Here is a 24,601-nt window from a genome sequence, read left to right on the forward strand (position 1 = left end):
CAGTGATTTGCAACCGGCCGTTGCCGGCACCGTTGTCCCTGTGGGGAACGTTTCAAAAGTTGCATAAGGGACTCCTTATGGACAAGCCCGTGAACTTGCAGGGCAACCACAAACGTTAAGTGGCATGTAAATAAGTTGTTTACCGTTACCGTTTCCGCATTGCCACCTCCGGAGAGGCAGGTTGCAGGGAGGGCCCGCAGTAGAGCCGGCTGGGGCCCAGCCACCACAGGAACCGGTGGCTACCCTCTGGAGGGGAAGGACAGATCCCGCTCGGGTAACGTGCGCTGGACTGTGGGTCAAGGGGTGCTGCCTGGGTTTTAGGGGCAGCATCAGGGCCAGGTTACTTGGGTGGGAGAGAGCGGAAACCGTAACCGTGAACAGTTTGCAACGTTTAAGTAAAGTGCCTCCCGTTATGGGAAGAAGTAATAAAAATGTAAATATGTTACCGTTTTACAATGTTATACCTTTTTCAGAAAATAAAACCGGTGTTGGACGGGCAGCCCGCGGACGGTCTGCATTTTGTTAAGGGGGAATGTGACGCCCTGGGCAAGCCAGGGGTCACAGGTCATCACACCACCACACCCTACACCCCAGTTAGGCACATCTAAGCTACCAAAATGCTTGTTGCCTTCCTCCAGAGGCTGATGTTCACACCAGGGGGTGGGCCAGGCGGTCGGCTCCGCCCACCGAGGAGTTCACAGCTCTGGAGGCGGGAAGAACCAGGCAGTTAGCTCAGGGAAGAGCTTGAGTGTGGAAGGAGTAAACAAGCAGATGAGTTTAGGAGGTGAAAGTGAAAGGAAGGAAGTGAAGTGGTAACAGAGGAAAGTAAGAGGAGCTGAAGTAAGGTGAAAGGTGACAGAAGTAAAGCCTGAAGTTGGTCCGGCTGTGTGCCAGGACAGTGTCAGCAAGGTCAGCCGACGGCGGTGACTGTCTGGAGTGGTGACTGCTTGGAGGTTGCTGGAAGGACCGCGGACGGGTGGTGACCCGGTGGTCTGGAGCAGTATACGAAGGACAGTCAGCACCAGGGCAGTGGCCTCTTGGACCCCGGCAAGGCTAGGAGTCGCCATAATTTGCCAAATCCGTCAGTGAAGGGGACGACCGTCTCCAAACAACCAAGTCCCGATTGAAGGCAACAGCCCAACCATCAAAGCAGAGACACCGCCACCGCCAGGGCACCAGTTTCTGAGGGCCAGCGCCTGCGGGCAAAGAGTAGAGCTCCTTCGGTCCAGCTTGAAGCCGGGGAGCGGGTTACCGGTGGGAACCCATCGCAACCATCATCGACTTAGGTGCAGGACAGAGGGACCGTCACCGTCACCTACTGGGGAAAGCAAGTGCAGCCGTCCGTGGGAACCGTCTTTCCAGCCGTGTGGTTTACCGAGAACTGTGTCACCGTCTCAGGCTGAGTGAGTACCACAGTGCCGCAAGGCACAGCGCTGCCCCCGCGTCCCTGCGCCCACCAGGCCCTGCATCTCCCACCACATCACTGGGCCCCGGGATCACCAACCCCTACCCACGGAGGGGCAACACAACAACTTGCTGCTCCACGCCATCACTCCCGGGATCCCCATACAGAGCAGCGGTGGTGCCAACAAATCACCACAACCGTGGGTGGCGTCACAGACAATAGACTAAATCCCAAAACCCAATCCCCTTTCACTCATGGGCGAGGAGCGCCGCTCGAGACCCCCGGGATCCGGCCCACAGCTCGAGCCACCACTGAGCAGCAGCAGCCGGATCCGAGCAGAGGGGTGAGCGCAGTGCTGACACCCTCCTCCCCGCCCGCGACACCAGCATCTGTCCTTTTGCCACTCATTTTGTTAGCAACAAGATTGGATACTTGCAATGTGGTAGCAAAAATGGAGAGGTGGTGTAAATTGCAGAGGGGGTCTAGCTTTATTGACAGCTGAAGAACCAACACTGACTATCCCAGACAATTTTAGTATGGCCCTAACAGTGGCAGCACAGTTTGCAATTAGAATAGCGTGGCAAAACTGGGCAGATGGGTAGAGTGCCCGGGTTCTGTGTGTAGCAGGACAGGAAAGGAAGCCTCACTTTCTATCCCTGCTAATGAAAAAATGCAGCAAGCAATTTCCTGAGCTGATGTAGCCAGACGCTGTTATCTAAAGCCGTACACAGCGTTTGCACGGACCTGCCTAGCAGCTATGGCTATGAACGCTTGTAAATCAGCCCTGAAAAGGGCTGAAATAACCAGCAGTCCCTAATCCCTAAAGCGCTGTGTAGATTGCATTATGTCTATAGCGCACATAGCAGGATCGGCGGCAGCAGCGTGAGCGGTGACTGTCACCCACACACAGAAGGCAGATAATGGCGGCGAAGGGGAAAATGGCCGAATCATATAAGGCAAGGACATGTGACATGCACAGCCTATGACACATGCCCTTGCTTGCCTGGCAAAAATCCACTTAGCTGTGTGTGTGTCTGTGATTGGCTGACATCCTGGCCCGCCCCAATGCACGCGCGGTTAGGCAAAAAAAAAAAAAATGGCGATCGGCATTATCTTAGCACTCAGCAACACAGATCTAAACCGCGTCCTCCCCCCACACTATACGCTGAAATTTGATAATAGCGTGAATCATAGATGGACTCACACTATTACAGTGAAAAGCCAGCTAGTAACTAGCTAGGATTTTTGGTGCTTGAACCGTTCTCGAACGTAACTCGAACTGTCGAGCTTTTAGTAAAAAGCTCGAGTTCGATCTCGAGCACCCCCCAAAATCACTCGAACATGAAATTGGCGAACCTCGAACATCGCTCAATTCTAGTTCTCATATTTCGGGATCTATGGCTCTGTGACTGCTTATTTTTTGCGTCTCCAGCTGATGTTTTTAATGGTACCATGTTTGTGCAGATGCTACGTTTTGATCGCCTTTATCACATTTTGTGCAAAATCTGTGGCGATCGAAAAAAGTAATTTTGGTGTTTGGACTTTTTTTGCCGCTAGTTGTTTACCGATCAGATTAAATGATTTTATATTTTGATAGATCGGGCGTTTCTGAATGTGACAATACCAAATGGGGGTATGTTTTTTTTATATTTTTAACCCTTTAATTTTCAATGGGACGAATAGGGGGTGATTTGAACTTCACAGCCTAACAATAGCAGCAAACAGCTACCCCAGAAGTGGAGCATCCATTAGATGTGCCAATTCTGGTGCTGTACTCCGCTCATCCTGCTGCGGTAACTAATGGGGTAACATATAGGGTTGATGTCAGCTGTGAATTCAACTAACCTCAGTGGCAAAGAAGGGACAATTTGTGGGGGGACCAGGCCAACAATGCCCTAGATACGGAATCTGCACCATATTTGTTTTTCTGTATGCTTGTGGTGTTGAGGAGAGCCATAAGATGAAATACTTGATTAACCTCTGGACATAGAGCACTGGAGAAGTGTGTACAATAAGCCAGTCAGTCTTCAGAGAAACCCAAGATGGCCCCCGATGACATCACAGACCCTACCATCATTGGATCCACCAGATGACGTCCCTCCCATCACCATGGATTCATCCACTCAAGTCAGACCCGCCCATCAATAGCAACACAGATCTCCCCATTGGCTAGCCCATGAACTGTCCCACTAATTGGGCATATTTGAACTTGTGTACGCCCCTCGCCTATATCAACAGGACGCATGATTTCCCCTGTGCTCTTGGCTGCCATTTTTACCGTGATCAAGAAGAGATTTCCCATTTGACTGTGTCTGGTGTGAATTCTTTACGCATGCACTTGGTCTACACCAATTAAGCCAGACAGTAGGCAACAAGTGATCTCTGGTTAAGAGTTCACCCTAACATTAAGATTAATCTATTTTTTATATATATCACTATATAAATTAGTATTTTTCGTGGTGTTTCTTTTGGGTTTGGAGTGAAATAGTCCAGGAACACGGACATAGTCCAGTAACAGGAAAAATGGACCCAAGGTAAAAACTGTGGAACAGAAGCGCAAAATAGGGTCTTACCCGGTAAGGTAACAGATATAAAATTAGAAAATCGCACTCCACTATTAGGGATGTGCCAGTCAGAACTCATGAATTCACATTGTAAATGCCGGCAGCCGCAGCCCCGGGTAGAAGGACAATAACGTATTAGAGGGAGATCGGGTGTATGCCGCGCTATCACCACAGCAAAACAATGGGAATTTCATCTCTTTATTTTGGTCAACACATTTCTGAGATGACCGTCTCCTTCATCAGGACAACTGTTCTTTGATGTTCTGATGAAGGAGACCGTGATCTCTGAAACGCGTTCACCTGAATAACTTGAAAATCAATAAAAATCTATTGTTTTAAAAAAAAAAAAAAAAAAAAAAAAAAAAAAAAAAAAGAATAAAGAGAATAACATTGTTTTCCTGTGTTTGCGTGGAATACACCGATTTCCCTCTAACAGGATAAATGGCAGGGGTGATGAGAGTCACAATCCTATGGATGTCTCTTTTCCAGGGTATTTAGAATGTCTCCAAGTCTCTCTGGGGACCTGGCTGCAGCATCAGCGTCTAACAAAGAATGAATCTTACTGTCTCCTTGTCCTCCTCAGGCCCAATCCCCATATCCAGGGGTGGGCAGACAGGTTGGATGGTTACACCCCCCATCCCCAAGACTTAGGGAAGGAGGCACTACAGGGGGTGATTTTCAATATTTTGAGAGCACAGGACTCATGAATAGACAATCAGGAAATGTCAGCAGAATAGTGATGTGTTGGTCGTGAACGATCCGACACAAAGATCCGGCTCCCTGCTGTTACCGACAGGAGCCGGATCACTAATGAGAGCCACTAAAATCTCGAAACGGCTCTTTTCGCCGCTGAAACCCTGCCCACCCGTGGCTAAACTCCGCCTACTCAACAATCTAATTGGTCACTTGTAAGTGGGCGGATTTTAGTCGCGGGTGGGTGGGGTTTTGGCAGCGTTACTATAATCTTAAATATGTGTTCACCTGGGGTGAACCCATATTTAATAAGGAGCCGAGAACGATCTGAAAGAGCCGGCTCTTTTTGGTGAGCGGAGCCATGGGAACCGGATCACCAAAAAGAACCGGACTGCCCATCACTAAAGCAAAAGATCATCAAGAGGCAGGGACACATCCAGACTGCAGATGCTGACTGACCAATGTGAATAATGCTCTACACAGAATAATACAGAGGAACAACACTCCTAAAATCATACAAAACCCACCATATCACACCATCACACCTTACCTCTCCACTCAGCAGATAATATAGAATATACAGGAGTTTACCTCTCCACTCAGCAGATAATATAGAATATACAGGAGTTTACCTCTCCACTCAGCAGATAATATAGAATATACAGGAGTTTACCCCTCCACTCAGCAGATAATATAGAATATACAGGAGTTTACCCCTCCACTCAGCAGATAATATAGAATATACAGGAGTTTACCCCTCCACTCAGCAGATAATATAGAATATACAGGAGTTTACCCTCCACTCAGCAGATAATATAGAATATACAGGAGTTTACCCTCCACTCAGCAGATAATATAGAATATACAGGAGTTTACCTCTCCACTCAGCAGATAATATAGAATATACAGGAGTTTACCCTCCACTCAGCAGATAATATAGAATATACAGGAGTTTACCCTCCACTCAGCAGATAATATAGAATATACAGGAGTTTACCCCTCCACTCAGCAGATAATATAGAATATACAGGAGTTTACCCCTCCACTCAGCAGATAATATAGAATATACAGGAGTTTACCCTCCACTCAGCAGATAATATAGAATATACAGGAGTTTACCCTCCACTCAGCAGATAATATAGAATATACAGGAGTTTACCTCTCCACTCAGCAGATAATATAGAATATACAGGAGTTTACCCTCCACTCAGCAGATAATATAGAATATACAGGAGTTTACCCTCCACTCAGCAGATAATATAGAATATACAGGAGTTTACCCTCCACTCAGCAGATAATATAGAATATACAGGAGTTTACCCTCCACTCAGCAGATAATATAGAATATACAGGAGTTTACCCCTCCACTCAGCAGATAATATAGAATATACAGGAGTTTACCCCTCCACTCAGATAATATAGAATATACAGGAGTTTACCCTCCACTCAGCAGATAATATAGAATATACAGGAGTTTACCTCTCCACTCAGCAGATAATATAGAATATACAGGAGTTTACCCTCCACTCAGCAGATAATATAGAATATACAGGAGTTTACCCTCCACTCAGCAGATAATATAGAATATAGAGGAGTTTACCTCTCCACTCAGCAGATAATATAGAATATACAGGAGTTTACCCCTCCCCTCAGCAGATAATATAGAATATACAGGAGTTTACCTCTCCACTCAGGCCGTATGGCACATTTTATAAAAATATTTTAGTGTAGGACTGCTTCAAATGAGATTTGCCGTGACGTGGCGAAGCAGCTCAAGAAATTGCAATTTTTTGCCAAAAATCTCAAAATTTTTAAAATAAGTACAGTTTGGAATGTTTAGTGCTGTAGTGCACATTTGGTGCTGCTTTTTTGTTTTTTCTTCAGCAGATAATATAGAATATACAGGAGTTTACCTCTCCACTCAGCAGATAATATAGAATATACAGGAGTTTACCTCTCCACTCAGCAGATAATATAGAATATACAGGAGTTTACCCTCCACTCAGCAGATAATATAGAATATACAGGAGTTTACCCTCCACTCAGCAGATAATATAGAATATACAGGAGTTTACCTCTCCACTCATCAGATAATATAGAATATACAGGAGTTTACCCCTCCACTCAGCAGATAATATAGAATATACAGGAGTTTACCCTCCACTCAGCAGATAATATAGAATATACAGGAGTTTACCCTCCACTCAGCAGATAATATAGAATATACAGGACTTTACCCCTCCACTCAGCAGATAATATAGAATATACAGGAGTTTACCTCTCCCCTCAGCAGGGAGATGATGTGTAGGGCGAGGTCGGTTATTCTTCTTGTCGTCTCCTTCTTGTCCTCGTCCATGCTTGTTGGTCGCTCTCTGGATGATCTCGGCTCCGGTTGTGCCGGGTCTTTATGATGGAGCTGGAGATGACAGGGGGAATCATCATTCGTACAGGTGACATTGGGAGATTCGGCTTGTCAGATCCTTTATGATGGTCACTTATTAGTGTGGAGGGAGGACATAAGATCAGATTTCTGCAGCTTCGCTCTGATCAGGACGACTCTTATCGTCAGTAACACAAGACAAACATCGTCTTCTGGTCACGGTGACATATAAGAACACGCAGACGCGGCGCCATCACTGCTCATTGCTCGTGTAATTTTTTTTGGCTCGGGGTAAAATATAAAAGGTAAAGTGTGGAGACACGGGGCTCAGTGGGTGCTCTCGTCCATTAAAACCCGCCGCCTTTAGAAAGACAGCGTGGCTCAGGGCTCATCCCAACTGAACGCCGGCCTCCTCAACCGTGGGCGTAACACTACTCAGACAACACAGGGTGAGGGAACCACAATAATTAGACTTTATTGGATCCCCAAACAATTAACGGCACATAACACATAACCAGCAAAACACACAAATGTAACAGGCAACAGAGTCTCACCCTTCCGCTGGCTCACCAGGGATTTAGAATGTCCGTGCCTCAGAGGTTCCAGGGCTATTTACTCCAATCCAGCAGCACCCCGCTTTTGGCGGGCACCCACCGAGAAAGGAATAATGCCAGATTTAGGAAGCTGGCTGAGGTCTGCAAAGTCTGTAACAGGTGACTGAACTGTCCCAACCTGAGTGTCCTCCTTAGGTAGTCCTGTATGATGATACAATCCTGGCAGCCGGAGTCGAAATCCCCAGGCTGTGAATATGGTCTCCAACCGGAACCGGAGTCCCTAGATTGAAGGCATAAGATATCCTGATCCTCTAGTCAGCTCCAAAGAGCTTAGACTGGATCCATCAGCATCCATCAACAACAACAACCTGGTGGCTTAAAGAAATCCCTTTTATAGCCACAGCCTTCCACTTGGATACACTGCGTCCTCATCGATTGGTTGGACAAGATCGCCTCTCCCATTGGATGAATCTCAAGCTGCATGGACAATGTTCATTTAAATGATGTGCATAGAAAGACTGAAGATATCTACATGAAGTCTGCAAGTCACAGACTAGATAATGGCTACTAAGGTAATCACATTAGCAATACACAACTACAATACAATGGTTACTGGAAAAGTCTGGAGAACAATACGTCTGGCTTTCAGTGGCCAACACAATTACATTGAGTCAACAAGAGTCTTGTAAAAACAATGAGGGACTTCTCCCCCGTCTATAGACAATCTATCATGCTGTCTGGCTGAATTTTAAGAAACTTTAACCCATGAGAGTCCATGTCGTCACAGTAAGTGTCATGATGTATGTAGTTTTCTCCATCCCATATTTTTTGTATAAGATGCCATGTGATGTATTTTACCTTCTCACTGTATTTGCTGTAATACTATGTCAGGATGTGATGTCACTTTCCTTTGGTTGTACTTACTGAACACTTTGAAATGTCTTGGGATGTAAGTGACCATACCTTCCCCCCAGCCTGTATCATATTGCAATCAGGCTTCAGCAGTAGCTATTGTCATTGATTTGGTGGGGGTTGCATATATATATTGTTCTTCTCAGCATGGGACGTCTCCAATCTACAACTTGGTAAACAGAACAGAGCCAGCAGTCTAAAGTCCATTCATGCATCAAATGGCCAGGGGGAGGTGTGCCCACCTAAGGGGCTGATCCCAGGAGAGAAGAACATGTTAGTTCAGTTAGTTGGATCTCTGCTGGAGAAGGACTAGGATCTATAGCTGAGGCTGGATCCTGGGGTCTGTGTGTGTGGACTGTTACAGACTGGAGATCCGCGGCCATGTGGGATTGTGTTTTGTTGTTCACCTGTTGGACTCAAGGAACCCATATAAGGACCATTGCCCTAATTTCCCTGGCATCGGAATACCAGGCGGTGCCCCTGGATCGTTTGTTTTTTTGTGTGGACTCTAAAGAACCATTTTAATATTGCATGTTTTATGCTCCCTGCCTCATTAAATCTTCTTGGATTGTTCCTTGGCCTGGTGTCCCTCACTGCTCTGTCGCATACCCCGTCACAAACTGGTGGCAGCGGCGGGATCAGAGCAGAAAGAATGGAGGACAACGGCCCATTAACATCTGGATTCAGAACCTCAGGATACAGGAACTGGACTGTGGTGAGCCTACAAACAATGGCCCGTGAATTAGGAGTCGGTTACAAAGGACTCTCTAAGGAGCAACTAATTGAGGCATTGGAAAACGCTTGCCTGCAAGATGGCACCGAGGAACAATTTGCACAGCAAAGGGAGGAAAGACGGGAGCTGGAGGTAAATACCCAAAAAAGTCAATGGGTTGTGTGGTATGAGGAGGAGATGGCACTGCTTGGAGATGAGGCCACTATAGAAGATAAGAGGGAGGCTATTCGCAGAGCTCAAGAGAGGGCATTGCTGGAGAGGAGATTTGCTGTGGAAGCAGCTAGAGGCTCCAGACAAACTGTAACCACAGCACCCACTATGAGGGAATTCTCCAGAGTGTCCCGCAAGTACTTTAAGCCATTTAATGAAGCTGCAGGCGACATTGAGGGCTTCTACCAGGACTTTGAGCATCAGTGCCGATTAATGGAAGTCCCAGAAAGAGAGCGAGTCAGACACCTGGTGGGACTCTTGGAGGGTGGAGCTGCCGACGCCTATAGAGCTATGGACCCTCAGTGGAATTGTGAGTATGGGGAGATAAAACAGACCATTCTAGAACATTATGCCGTGACCCCAGATACTTATAGGACTAAGTTCCGTACATTAGCCTGTGATGGAGAAGTGTCTTTCAAGATGTTTGCCCACAGACTGAAACAAGTATGGCATCGCTGGCTGGAGGGAGAGGGGGCCTTAACTTGGGAGACGTTCATCCAGGTCATCCTAAAAGAACAGTTTTATGCCAAGTGCCCTACTGAGATTCGGGAATGGGTGCGTGAGAGGAGACCAGAGACAATGGAACAAGCTGCTGCTCTAGCTGATGAGGTGCTCATTATCAAGCCTCAATGGAAGAAGCTGCTAGCTGAGGGAGCAAAAATGACCAGCTCCCCAACACCAGAGGTTCCTTGTCCTTCAGTGTCCAATGTTCCTCGACCTAGATCACCACCTCATGTGGATACCCGTGTGTATGTGCCTCCAGTTGTTTCTACCACATTTTTTGGAATACGACGAGGAGAGAAAGTAGAGGAGCGGAGATGTTATAGCTGTGGGCATCCCGGACATCTGCGGGCCACATGCCCATCTATCCAGTGGAGTCATCCTCCAAATCGACAACCACCTCCAGCACCTGCACCTCCCTATCAGTCACCAAGGTCTCCTACCTACTTCTCCAAAAGGCAAACTGGACGGAGTGAGGCGCAGCGCAGATGTTATCAATGTGGGCAGCCTGGTCATCTGCAAGCTCACTGTCCAGGTGTTCAGAGGCAGAACAGCTGCAGACCATCTTTGCCTGTCCATTATCTATAGACATCTTCAGCAGGAGAAGAGCTGGATTCAGGCCCTGATTATTTGCCAAGTGACTCGGATATGTTGACTTCCCTACCAGGAGTCTATGGAGTGCGAGCCACAGCCACGCGTTCTTATGATCTTCAGCATAAACATCTACAGGAGGTTGTGCTGGATGGCCAAAGAGTTGTTGGCTTTCGTGACACTGGGGCTTTTCTCACAGTCGCAGATCCCCGAGTAATTCAACCAGAAGCAATTCAACAGGGACCAGGAATTGCCATTGAATTGGCTGGAGGTACTCAGATATATTCCAAGAGCAAGTGTAACCCTGGATTATGGCTTTGGGGCAAAACAATGCATAATCGGTGTGATGAGCGGCCTTCCTGCAGACATACTCCTAGGCAATGATGTGGGAGATATACAATGCCGATTTGTGGGTGCAGGAAGCAGAGTTTAAGTGAAGGAGGATATAAACTGGACCCGAACATTCAACCCTACATCTTCATCATACACTAAAGAACCTGGAGCCAACACCCAAAATGCAGATGGACTGTCCAGGCAAGAGGAGCCTTGAGTCCTGTCAGCCATGCCTGCGTGTACTTAACCAGCGACCTGTAGAAGTCCCTAGTACGTACACAAGTTGGGAGGGGTAGGAATTGTCATGATGTATGTAGTTTTCTCCATCCCATATTTTTGTATAAGATGCCATGTGATGTATTTTACCTTCTCACTGTACTTGCTGTAATACTATGTCAGGATGTGATGTCACTTTCCTTTGGTTGTACTTACTGAACACTTTGAAATGTCTTGGGATGTAAGTGACCATACCTTCCCCCCAGCCTGTATCATATTGCAATCAGGCTTCAGCAGTAGCTATTGTCATTGATTTGTTGGGGGTTGCATATATATATTGTTCTTCTCAGCATGGGACTTCTCCAATCTACAACTTGGTAAACAGAACAGAGCCAGCAGTCTAAAGTCCATTCATGCATCAAATGGCCAGGGGAAGGTGTGACCACCTAAGGGGCTGATCCCAGGAGAGAGGAACATGTTAGTTCAGTTAGTTGGATCTCGGCTGGAGAAGGACTAGAATCTATAGCTGAGGCTGGATCCTGGGGTGTGTGTGTGTGTGTGGACTGTTACAGACTGGAGATCCGCAGCCACGTTGATTGTGTTTTGTTGTTCACCTGTTGGTCTCAAGGAACTCATAAGGACCATTGCCCTAATTTCCCTGGCATCGGAATACCAGGCGGTGCCCCTGGATCTTTTGTTTTTTTGTGTGGACTCTAAAGAACCATTTTAATATTGCATGTTTTATGCTCCCTGCCTCATTAAATCTTCTTGGATTGTTCCTTGGCCTGGCGTCCCTTACTGCTCTGTCGCATACCCCGTCACAGTAAGTTATTAGGATTTGTGCATCTCATCATTTAAAGGGGATTTCTAGTGACAAGTTACCCGGCCTCCAGAGGAGTGATGATAAGTTATTGGTCAGTGGGATCGGCATGGATGGGTAGAGCGGGGATTGTTTCCCTGGTTGTGGTGAAGGTGCAGGGCACACACGACCGGCGTCCATCATTCACCATCTCCGCGCTGCACTCGGCTTTTTCCAGCTACCTCGTACAGACTGAACAGAGCGGTGGCGGCCGCCCTGCTGCTTCTATACCGGGGATAATAGTTCCCCATTCTGATCGGTGCAGGTCCGAGCGGTCGGATGCTCATTGCTGTCACTTTTCACCCTTCTGTAGATACCTGTATAACGGTGGTGTCCATACTGTCTTCTATATGGTGCTTCTAAACAATGGGTTCCTGTTGTATTGGACACACAATGAATGGGGCTATGGTCAAATGTCTAGGATGATCCATTTTCTACACGCACTGACCTTCCAACGAACAGTCTAAAGCCCCCGTCACATTTAACGGCTTACCAGCGAACCCGAAAACGATGTGACCGGATAAGGATCGCTGGTGAGATGTCACACAGTCAGATCTTACCAACGACGCAGTAACGATCAGCGACCTGTATAACGATCTCAGTGGGCATTGGGTTTGTGTTAGAAGGTCGTTGGTAGGCGTCAAACAGAGCGATGCGTCCTGCCCAGCAGGACATCGCCTTTGAAGAAAATGGTCTCAACCATTCAGTAACGACTAGCGATGTCACAGCAGGGGCCTGATTACTGGTAGGTGTCTCACACAACAAGATCGCTGCTGCGTCACGGAAACTGACGCAGCAACGATCTCATTAGCGATCTCGTTGTGTGTGACAGGGCCTAAGTGTCCCCTGAGATTAATACAATGTGACGCTCACATAGATAAGAGGTGCACACACACATCCCCCATGGCAGTATGCCCACACTACGTTACTCAATGGTATTAAATGTGGTAAAGAGGACAGAGGACAGGATACTCAGGAGGAATCTAAGAAAAGGGAAGAAACAGAGCATAAAGCCTGGGAAATAAGGAGATCCAGAGCTGGTAATACAGAAGGAGGAGGATAGCGTCATCAGCGTCACAGAAACCTGGTGGAGAGACCGGCACGATGGGAACATACAGATGGAAGAAGTCAACTTATTCACAAAGGACAGAACAAAAGACGAGGAGGAGGAGGAGCGGCATTGTACATTCCACAGAAATTAAAGCTTCAAAGAATGAGAATCTATTAGAAGATATTTGGGTGAGAATTCATAGAATAAATAACAGGAAGCACATAATAGCTGTTTATTACAGACCACCGGGTCGCACAGAGGAGATTATTTCACACCAAATGGCCACATTTTAAAAAAAAACATGAAATCGTGATCATGGGAGACTTCACCTCCCCGGACATTTAGTGGAAAACCCTCACAGGTAAGAGGAAAGGCTCCAGCCAATTTTTATCCTGCCTTGCAGACAACTTCACCTCTCAGCTAGTAGAAGAATATACGAGGGGAGCGGCCATCTTGGACCTCGTCCTAACAAACAACGAGGATATTGTTAAGGGACTAAGGATAGCAGGGACACTGGGACTCAGCGATGGTTGGTTCTTTCCTTGAATTAGGGGTTGCAAGAGGGTAAACACCTGAGAAGACACAGACTTCAAGGCTTGACGTTAGCAGAGCGACTTCAAGGGCCTAAAGGCAGATTGGTAGAATTCCATTTCACTGGGGGCCGCTCTGGTGGGGGGCCTGATGCGATGCTCCTGGGTGTCTCCTCTAGTCGGGGGGCCTGATGCAATGCCACTGGGGGTCTCCTCTGGTCGGGGGGCCTGATGCGATGCCGCTGGGGCTCCACGGGAAGGGGAGGGCCCTAGTGCGATGCTACAATGTACAATGCTGGGGAATTTGGGGGGGTGGGGGTGGTTGTAAGATGATGGAGGAGGATGCTTGTAGTGGTGTAAAATGCAGGGGGATTGCCTGTGGTGGAACATAGGCGGGTTTAGGGGGGGGGGGGGGTTTTACAACGCTTGGGGGGTACGACACTTTGTATACAATGCTTGAGGTTTTTTCGGGGGTACGACGCTTGGGATGGTATGATGCTTGTGGTACAATGCTTGGTGGTTTTGGGGGTATTACACCTAAGGGGGATGCCTGCGGAAGATTTGAGTAATGTATGACGCCGGGAGGATGTCTGCGGTGGGATATGGGCGATGTACAATGCAGTGAGGATGTCTGCGGTGGGATTTGGGCAGTGTATGACGCTGGGGGGATGCATGCGGTGGCATTTGGGTGGTGTACGACGCTGGGGGGATGGTTGCGGTGGAATTTTGGCGGTGTTCGACGCTGGGGTGGATGCCTGCGGTGGGATTTGGGCTGTGTACGACATTGGGGGGGATGTCTGCGGTGTAATTTTGGCGGTGTATGATGTTGGTGGGATGCCTGCGGCGGGATTTGGGTGGTGTACGACGCTGGGGATTTGCCTATGGTGGGATATAGGGGAGGGTGTACGATGCTATGGGGGTGCCTCTGGTGGATGGGGGTGGGGGTAATCAAGGAGGGTGCAATGCTGTGGGGGATGCCTGTGGTGGCAGTTTTACGGGGTGTACGATGCTGGGTGGATTGGCTGGGATATACGATGCTGGGGAGAATTCCAGTGGTGGCACGTGGGAACGGGTGGGTGAGGAGGGAGATGGTTGCAGTGGGATTTGGAGGGATATACGATGCTGGAAGGATTTGGGAGGGGGGAGGGATGTCTGATGGGATTTGGAGAGGAATCAGAGCACCAAAAATCACAACTCAGTGGAGCTCTGAGCCGGGTTCTGGATCTTGAAGATTTCCTCTGAGCGCTTGTGACTGGAGGGCAACTATAATACAGGGGACGGGGAACGTGCATGTAAAGCACCGCTCCGGCGCAGGCAATAACACCCTCCGGCGCAGGCAATAACACCCCCCGGCGCAGGCAATAACACCCTCCGGCGCAGGCAATAACACCCTCCGGCGCAGGCAATAACACCCTCCGGCGCAGGCAATAACACCCTCCGGCGCAGGCAATAACACCCTCCGGCGCAGGCAATAACACCCTCCGGCGCAGGCAATAACACCCTCCGGCGCAGGCAATAACACCCTCCGGCGCAGGCAATAACACCCTCCGGCGCAGACAATAACCCCCTCCAGCGCAGACAATAACCCCCTCCAGCGCGTGTCTCGCGGTCCGTTTCTCGGGTCCATGTTCCGTTTTGGATGTCCGTTTCTCCGGTACGTGTGACATCAGTGTGATGGCGTATGCTTGCTGTGCGTGCATGTTGAATGTCCGTATATGTGTGAGATACGCCCGTGTCATGTCCGTGTGTCTTGAGCCGTTTCACCTTTTTTTTTAAAAAAAAAAACAAAAACACACGGACCGTACGGAAAACACACGTCCATGTCACATACGTGAAGACACGGACCCAATGACTTTAGCGGATCCGTGTCTGCGTGATGCCGGAGATACGTGGACATGTCAGCCGTGTTTAAAAACGCACACACGTACAATCCACAAGGACACACGTTCTGTGTGGTTTTACGTGTGTGCGCCTGTTACCATAGGGTAACATTGGTGTACGTGTCTCCGTGTCGCTGGTACGTGCAAAAAAAGATTAAACACGCACCGGAGGCCATAATGAGAAAACAGCTTTCCCCATCACAAGCAGTGGCTCAGGTCAGGTTTGGAGAATTTTTCATGTGTTTGGAGGCGAATATTCTAATATCTGTGCATTAGAGCGGAATGATGGAGGGGAGACTGCAAGCCCCCAATGCAAGCCCCCCTAACATCCAGCGTCACCCAGAGCATGCACCCCCGACATGCAGCGTCACCCAGTGCAAGCACCCCCAACATGCAGCGTCACCCAGTGCAAGCCCCCCCACATCAGCGTCACCAAGTGCAAGCCCCCCCAACATGCAGCGTCACCCAGTGCAAATCCCCCCGACATACAGCGTCGCCCAATGCAAGCCCCCCCAACATACAGCGTCGCCCAGTGCAAATCCCCCCAACATACAGCGTCGCCCAATGCAAGCCCCCCCGACATCCAGCGTCACCCAGTGCAAGCCCCCCCAACAAGCAGCGTCGCCCAATGCAAGCCCCCCCGACATCCAGCGTCACCCAGTGCAAGCCCCCCCAACAAGCAGCGTCACCCAGTGCAAGCCCCCCCAACAAGCAGCGTCACCCAGTGCAAGCCCCCCCAACAAGCAGCGTCACCCAGTGCAAGCCCCCCCAACAAGCAGCGTCACCCAGTGCAAGCCCCCCCAACAAGCAGCGTCACCCAGTGCAAGCCCCCCCAACAAGCAGCGTCACCCAGTGCAAGCCCCCCCAACAAGCAGCGTCACCCAGTGCAAGCCCCCCCAACAAGCAGCGTCACCCAGTGCAAGCCCCCCCAACAAGCAGCGTCACCCAGTGCAAGCCCCCCCAACAAGCAGCGTCACCCAGTGCAAGCCCCCCCAACAAGCAGCGTCACCCAGTGCAAGCCCCCCCAACAAGCAGCGTCACCCAGTGCAAGCCCCCCCAACAAGCAGCGTCACCCAGTGCAAGCCCCCCCAACAAGCAGCGTCACCCAGTGCAAGCCCCCCCAACAAGCAGCGTCACCCAGTGCAAGCCCCCCCAACAAGCAGCGTCACCCAGTGCAAGCCCCCCCAACAAGCAGCGTCACCCAGTGCAAGCCCCCCCAACAAGCAGCATCACCCAGTGCAAGCCCCCCTACATCCAGCGTCACCCAGCGCAAGCCCCCCTACATCCAGCGTCACCCAGTGCAAGCCCCCCCTTCTGTGGCTCCCCCCCCTGCAGCCCTCTCCTGTGGTCTCACCCCCTCTTGCAGCTCCCCCTTCTGTGGCATCACCCCCTCCTGCAGTCCCCCTTCTGTGGTATCACCCCCCTGCAGCCCCACCTTCTGTGGATTCGCCCCTCCATATGGGGGTCTCACCCCCACCCCCGCTTCTATTATAATCCCCTCTGTTCTCACCTGGACTCAGAAATACAATGTTTATTCCGCCTGGAGTTGTCAGGCTGCGGGAGCGTCTAGGGTGGGGCTGATTTCCTGAGGAAATTACGTCACCGGAAAAGGCGGGGCCTCGTCAGTGCAGCGCTGTGGGCGGGAAAAAGCACGTCACCGGAAAAGGCGGGGCCTCGTCAGTGCAGCGCTGTGGGCGGGAAGCAGCACGTCACCGGAAAAGGCGGGGCCTCGTAAGTGCAGTTCTGTGGGCGGGAAGCAGCAGGGTTGCGTCTACGTCTACAATGGAGGGGATTTGTTGTGGTCCTCATTATCGCCCCTCCACTGTAGACGGCTCTGCCCTGAGGAGACCAGAATGGAGGGATATAGTGACCACCTCATTATATCTACTCCACTGTAGACGGCTCTGCCCTGAGGAGACCAGAATGGAGGGATATAGTGACCACCTCATTATATCTACTCCACTGTAGAGGGCTCTGCACTGAGGAGACTAGAATGGAGGGATATAGTGACCACCTCATTATATCTACTCCACTGTAGACAGCTCTGCACTGAGGAGACTAGAATGGAGGGGATATAGTGACCACCTCATTATATCTACTCCACTGTAGAGGGCTCTGCACTGAGGAGACTAGAATGGAGGGGATATAGTGACCACCTCATTATATCTACTCCACTGTAGAGGGCTCTGCACTGAGGAGATCAGAATGGAGGAATATAGTGACCACCTCATTATATCTACTCCACTGTAGAGGGCTCTGCACTGAGGAGACTAGAATGGAGGGGATATAGTGACCACCTCATTATATCTACTCCACTGTAGAGGGCTCTGCCCTGAGGAGACTAGAATGGAGGGGATATAGTGACCACCTCATTATATCTACTCCACTGTAGAGGGCTCTGCACTGAGGAGACTAGAATGGAGGGGATATAGTGACCACCTCATTATATCTACTCCACTGTAGAGGGCTCTGCCCTGAGGAGACTAGAATGGAGGGGATATAGTGACCACCTCATTATATCTACTCCACTGTAGAGGGCTCTGCACTGAGGAGACCAGAATGGAGGGATATAGTGACCACCTCATTATATCTACTCCACTGTAGAGGGCTCTGCACTGAGGAGACCAGAATGGAGGGATATAGTGACCACCTCATTATATCTACTCCACTGTAGACGTTTCTGCCCTGAGGAGACCAGAATGGAGGGATATAGTGACCACCTCATTATATCTACTCCACTGTAGACGTTTCTGCCCTGAGGAGACCAGAATGGAGGGATATAGTGACCACCTCATTATATCTACTCCACTGTAGACGGCTCTGCACTGAGGAGACCAGAATGGAGGGGATATAGTGACCACCTCATTATATCTACTCCACTGTAGATGGCTCTGCCCTGAGGAGACTAGAATGGAGGGGATATAGTGACCACCTCATTATATCTACTCCACTGTAGACGGCTCTGCACTGAGGAGACCAGAATGAAGGGGATATAGTGACCACCTCATTATATCTACTCCACTGTAGACGGCTCTGCACTGAGGAGACCAGAATGGAGGGATATAGTGACCACCTCATTATATCTACTCCACTGTAGACGGCTCTGCCCTGAGGAGACTAGAATGGAGGGATATAGTGACCACCTCATTATATCTACTCCACTGTAGAGGGCTCTGTACTGAGGAGACCAGAATGGAGGGATATAGTGACTACCTCATTATATCTACTCCACTGTAGAGGGCTCTGCACTGAGGAGACCAGAATGGAGGGATATAGTGACCACCTCATTATATCTACTCCACTGTAGAGGGCTCTGTACTGAGGAGACCAGAATGGAGGGATATAGTGACCACCTCATTATATCTACTCCACTGTAGAGGGCTCTGCACTGAGGAGACTAGAATGGAGGGATATAGTGACCACCTCATTATATCTACTCCACTGTAGAGGGCTCTGCACTGAGGAGACCAGAATGGAGGGGATATAGTGACCACCTCATTATATCTACTCCACTGTAGACGGCTCTGCCCTGAGGAGACCAGAATGGAGGGGATATAGTGACCACCTCATTATATCTACTCCACTGTAGACGGCTCTGCCCTGAGGAGACCAGAATGGAGGGGATATAGTGACCACCTCATTATATCTACTCCACTGTAGACGGCTCTGCACTGAGGAGACCAGAATGGAGGGGATATAGTGACCACCTCATTATATCTACTCCACTGTAGACGGCTCTGCCCTGAGGAGACTAGAATGGAGGGATATAGTGACCACCTCATTATATCTACTCCACTGTAGAGGGCTCTGTACTGAGGAGACCAGAATGGAGGGATATAGTGACTACCTCATTATATCTACTCCACTGTAGAGGGCTCTGCACTGAGGAGACCAGAATGGAGGGATATAGTGACCACCTCATTATATCTACTCCACTGTAGAGGGCTCTGTACTGAGGAGACCAGAATGGAGGGATATAGTGACCACCTCATTATATCTACTCCACTGTAGAGGGCTCTGCACTGAGGAGACTAGAATGGAGGGATATAGTGACCACCTCATTATATCTACTCCACTGTAGACGGCTCTGCACTGAGGAGACTAGAATGGAGGGATATAGTGACCACCTCATTATATCTACTCCACTGTAGACGGCTCTGCACTGAGGAGACTAGAATGGAGGGGATATAGTGACCACCTCATTATATCTACTCCACTGTAGACGGCTCTGCACTGAGGAGACCAGAATGGAGGGATATAGTGACCACCTCATTATATCTACTCCACTGTAGACGGCTCTGCCCTGAGGAGACTAGAATGGAGGGATATAGTGACCACCTCATTATATCTACTCCACTGTAGACGGCTCTGCACTGAGGAGACCAGAATGGAGGGATATAGTGACCACCTCATTATATCTACTCCACTGTAGACGGCTCTGCCCTGAGGAGACTAGAATGGAGGGATATAGTGACCACCTCATTATATCTACTCCACTGTAGACGGCTCTGCACTGAGGAGACCAGAATGGAGGGATATAGTGACCACCTCATTATATCTACTCCACTGTAGAGGGCTCTGCCCTGAGGAGACTAGAATGGAGGGGATATAGTGACCACCTCATTATATCTACTCCACTGTAGAGGGCTCTGTACTGAGGAGACTAGAATGGAGGGGATATAGTGACCACCTCATTATATCTACTCCACTGTAGACGGCTCTGCACTGAGGAGACCAGAATGGAGGGGATATAGTGACCACCTCATTATATCTACTCCACTGTAGACGGCTCTGCCCTGAGGAGACCAGAATGGAGGGGATATAGTGACCACCTCATTATATCTACTCCACTGTAGAGGGCTCTGCACTGAGGAGACTAGAATGGAGAGGATATAGTGACCACCTCATTATATCTACTCCACTGTAGACGGCTCTGCCCTGAGGAGACCAGAATGGAGGGGATATAGTGACCACCTCATTATATTTACTCCACTGTAGACGGCTCTGCAGTGAGGAGACTAGAATGGAGGGGATATAGTAACCACCTCATTATATCTACTCCACTGTAGAGGGCTCTGCACTGAGGAGACCAGAATGGAGGGATATAGTGACCACCTCATTATATCTACTCCACTGTAGACGGCTCTGCCCTGAGGAGACCAGAATGGAGGGGATATAGTGACCACCTCATTATATCTACTCCACTGTAGACGGCTCTGCACTGAGGAGACTAGAATGGAGGGATATAGTGACCACCTCATTATATCTACTCCACTGTAGACGGCTCTGCCCTGAGGAGACTAGAATGGAGGGATATAGTGACCACCTCATTATATCTACTCCACTGTAGAGGGCTCTGCACTGAGGAGACCAGAATGGAGGGATATAGTGACCACCTCATTATATCTACTCCACTGTAGACGGCTCTGCCCTGAGGAGACCAGAATGGAGGGGATATAGTGACCACCTCATTATATCTACTCCACTGTAGAGGGCTCTGCCCTGAGGAGACTAGAATGGAGGGGATATAGTAACCACCTCATTATATCTACTCCACTGTAGAGGGCTCTGCACTGAGGAGACTAGAATGGAGAGGATATAGTGACCACCTCATTATATCTACTCCACTGTAGACGGCTCTGCCCTGAGGAGACCAGAATGGAGGGGATATAGTGACCACCTCATTATATCTACTCCACTGTAGACGGCTCTGCACTGAGGAGACTAGAATGGAGGGGATATAGTAACCACCTCATTATATCTACTCCACTGTAGAGGGCTCTGCACTGAGGAGACCAGAATGGAGGGATATAGTGACCACCTCATTATATCTACTCCACTGTAGACGGCTCTGCCCTGAGGAGACCAGAATGGAGGGGATATAGTGACCACCTCATTATATCTACTCCACTGTAGACGGCTCTGCACTGAGGAGACTAGAATGGAGGGATATAGTGACCACCTCATTATATCTACTCCACTGTAGACGGCTCTGCCCTGAGGAGACTAGAATGGAGGGATATAGTGACCACCTCATTATATCTACTCCACTGTAGAGGGCTCTGCACTGAGGAGACCAGAATGGAGGGATATAGTGACCACCTCATTATATCTACTCCACTGTAGAGGGCTCTGCACTGAGGAGACCAGAATGGAGGGGATATAGTGACCACCTCATTATATCTACTCCACTGTAGAGGGCTCTGCACTGAGGAGACCAGAATGGAGGGGATATAGTGACCACCTCATTATATCTACTCCACTGTAGAGGGCTCTGCACTGAGGAGACCAGAATGGAGGGATATAGTGACCACCTCATTATATCTACTCCACTGTAGAGGGCTCTGCACTGAGGAGACCAGAATGGAGGAGATATAGTGACCACCTCATTATATCTACTCCACTGTAGAGGGCTCTGCACTGAGGAGACCAGAATGGAGGGATATAGTGACCACCTCATTATATCTATTCCACTGTAGAGGGCTCTGCCCTGAGGAGACCAGAATGGAGGGATATAGTGACCACCTCATTATATCTACTCCACTGTAGAGGGCTCTGCACTGAGGAGACTAGAATGGAGGGATATAGTGACCACCTCATTATATCTACTCCACTGTAGACGGCTCTGCACTGAGGAGACTAGAATGGAGGAGATATAGTGACCACCTCATTATATCTACTCCACTGTAGACGGCTCTGCCCTGAGGAGACTAGAATGGAGAGGATATAGTGACCACCTCATTATATCTACTCCACTGTAGAGGGCTCTGCACTGAGGAGACTAGAATGGAGGGGATATAGTGACCACCTCATTATATCTACTCCACTGTAGACGGCTCTGCACTGAGGAGACCAGAATGGAGGGATATAGTGACCACCTCATTATATCTACTCCACTGTAGACGGCTCTGCACTGAGGAGAGCAGAATGGAGGGATATAGTGACCACCTCATTATATCTACTCCACTGTAGACGGCTCTGCACTGAGGAGACTAGAATGGAGGGATATAGTGACCACCTCATTATATCTACTCCACTGTAGACGGCTCTGCCCTGAGGAGACTAGAATGGAGGGATATAGTGACCACCTCATTATATCTACTCCACTGTAGACGGCTCTGCACTGAGGAGACTAGAATGGAGGGATATAGTGACCACCTCATTATATCTACTCCACTGTAGAGGGCTCTGCCCTGAGGAGACCAGAATGGAGGGGATATAGTGACCACCTCATTATATCTACTCCACTGTAGAGGGCTCTGCACTGAGGAGACCAGAATGGAGGGATATAGTGACCACCTCATTATATCTACTCCACTGTAGACGGCTCTGCACTGAGGAGACTAGAATGGAGGGATATAGTGACCACCTCATTATATCTACTCCACTGTAGACGGCTCTGCCCTGAGGAGACTAGAATGGAGGGATATAGTGACCACCTCATTATATCTACTCCACTGTAGACGGCTCTGCACTGAGGAGACTAGAATGGAGGGATATAGTGACCACCTCATTATATCTACTCCACTGTAGAGGGCTCTGCCCTGAGGAGACCAGAATGGAGGGGATATAGTGACCACCTCATTATATCTACTCCACTGTAGAGGGCTCTGCACTGAGGAGACTAGAATGGAGGGATATAGTGACCACCTCATTATATCTACTCCACTGTAGACGGCTCTGCCCTGAGGAGACTAGAATGGAGGGGATATAGTGACCACCTCATTATATCTACTCCACTGTAGACGGCTCTGCCCTGAGGAGACTAGAATTGAGGGGATATAGTGACCACCTCATTATATCTACTCCACTGTAGACGGCTCTGCACTGAGGAGACCAGAATGGAGGGGATATAGTGACCACCTCATTATATCTACTCCACTGTAGAGGGCTCTGCACTGAGGAGACCAGAATGGAGGGGATATAGTGACCACCTCATTATATCTACTCCACTGTAGAGGGCTCTGCACTGAGGAGACCAGAATGGAGGGATATAGTGACCACCTCATTATATCTACTCCACTGTAGAGGGCTCTGCACTGAGGAGACCAGAATGGAGGAGATATAGTGACCACCTCATTATATCTACTCCACTGTAGAGGGCTCTGCACTGAGGAGACCAGAATGGAGGGATATAGTGACCACCTCATTATATCTATTCCACTGTAGAGGGCTCTGCCCTGAGGAGACCAGAATGGAGGGATATAGTGACCACCTCATTATATCTACTCCACTGTAGAGGGCTCTGCACTGAGGAGACTAGAATGGAGGGATATAGTGACCACCTCATTATATCTACTCCACTGTAGACGGCTCTGCACTGAGGAGACTAGAATGGAGGAGATATAGTGACCACCTCATTATATCTACTCCACTGTAGACGGCTCTGCCCTGAGGAGACTAGAATGGAGAGGATATAGTGACCACCTCATTATATCTACTCCACTGTAGAGGGCTCTGCACTGAGGAGACTAGAATGGAGGGGATATAGTGACCACCTCATTATATCTACTCCACTGTAGACGGCTCTGCACTGAGGAGACCAGAATGGAGGGATATAGTGACCACCTCATTATATCTACTCCACTGTAGACGGCTCTGCACTGAGGAGAGCAGAATGGAGGGATATAGTGACCACCTCATTATATCTACTCCACTGTAGACGGCTCTGCACTGAGGAGACTAGAATGGAGGGATATAGTGACCACCTCATTATATCTACTCCACTGTAGACGGCTCTGCCCTGAGGAGACTAGAATGGAGGGATATAGTGACCACCTCATTATATCTACTCCACTGTAGACGGCTCTGCACTGAGGAGACTAGAATGGAGGGATATAGTGACCACCTCATTATATCTACTCCACTGTAGAGGGCTCTGCCCTGAGGAGACCAGAATGGAGGGGATATAGTGACCACCTCATTATATCTACTCCACTGTAGAGGGCTCTGCACTGAGGAGACCAGAATGGAGGGATATAGTGACCACCTCATTATATCTACTCCACTGTAGACGGCTCTGCACTGAGGAGACTAGAATGGAGGGATATAGTGACCACCTCATTATATCTACTCCACTGTAGACGGCTCTGCCCTGAGGAGACTAGAATGGAGGGATATAGTGACCACCTCATTATATCTACTCCACTGTAGACGGCTCTGCACTGAGGAGACTAGAATGGAGGGATA

At 49.1% G+C, this 24,601-nt stretch overlaps 1 protein-coding gene across 1 annotated transcript in view; it reads right to left on the reverse strand.

Annotated features, from left to right (window-relative positions):
• The window catches only part of LOC142263625 (uncharacterized), a 143,266-nt gene extending 126,255 nt beyond the window's left edge, over positions 1-17,011 (reverse strand). The window contains 2 exon segments of the mRNA XM_075332236.1: positions 6,941-7,078; positions 16,923-17,011. Coding sequence (XP_075188351.1) covers positions 6,941-7,018 — 78 coding nt within the window. The 5' untranslated portion in view covers positions 7,019-7,078; positions 16,923-17,011.
• Between the last annotated feature and the right edge of the window lie 7,590 nt (positions 17,012-24,601).

The sequence above is a fragment of the Anomaloglossus baeobatrachus genome, unplaced genomic scaffold (assembly GCF_048569485.1).
Source record: "Anomaloglossus baeobatrachus isolate aAnoBae1 unplaced genomic scaffold, aAnoBae1.hap1 Scaffold_260, whole genome shotgun sequence".
Classification (NCBI taxonomy): domain Eukaryota; kingdom Metazoa; phylum Chordata; class Amphibia; order Anura; family Aromobatidae; genus Anomaloglossus; species Anomaloglossus baeobatrachus.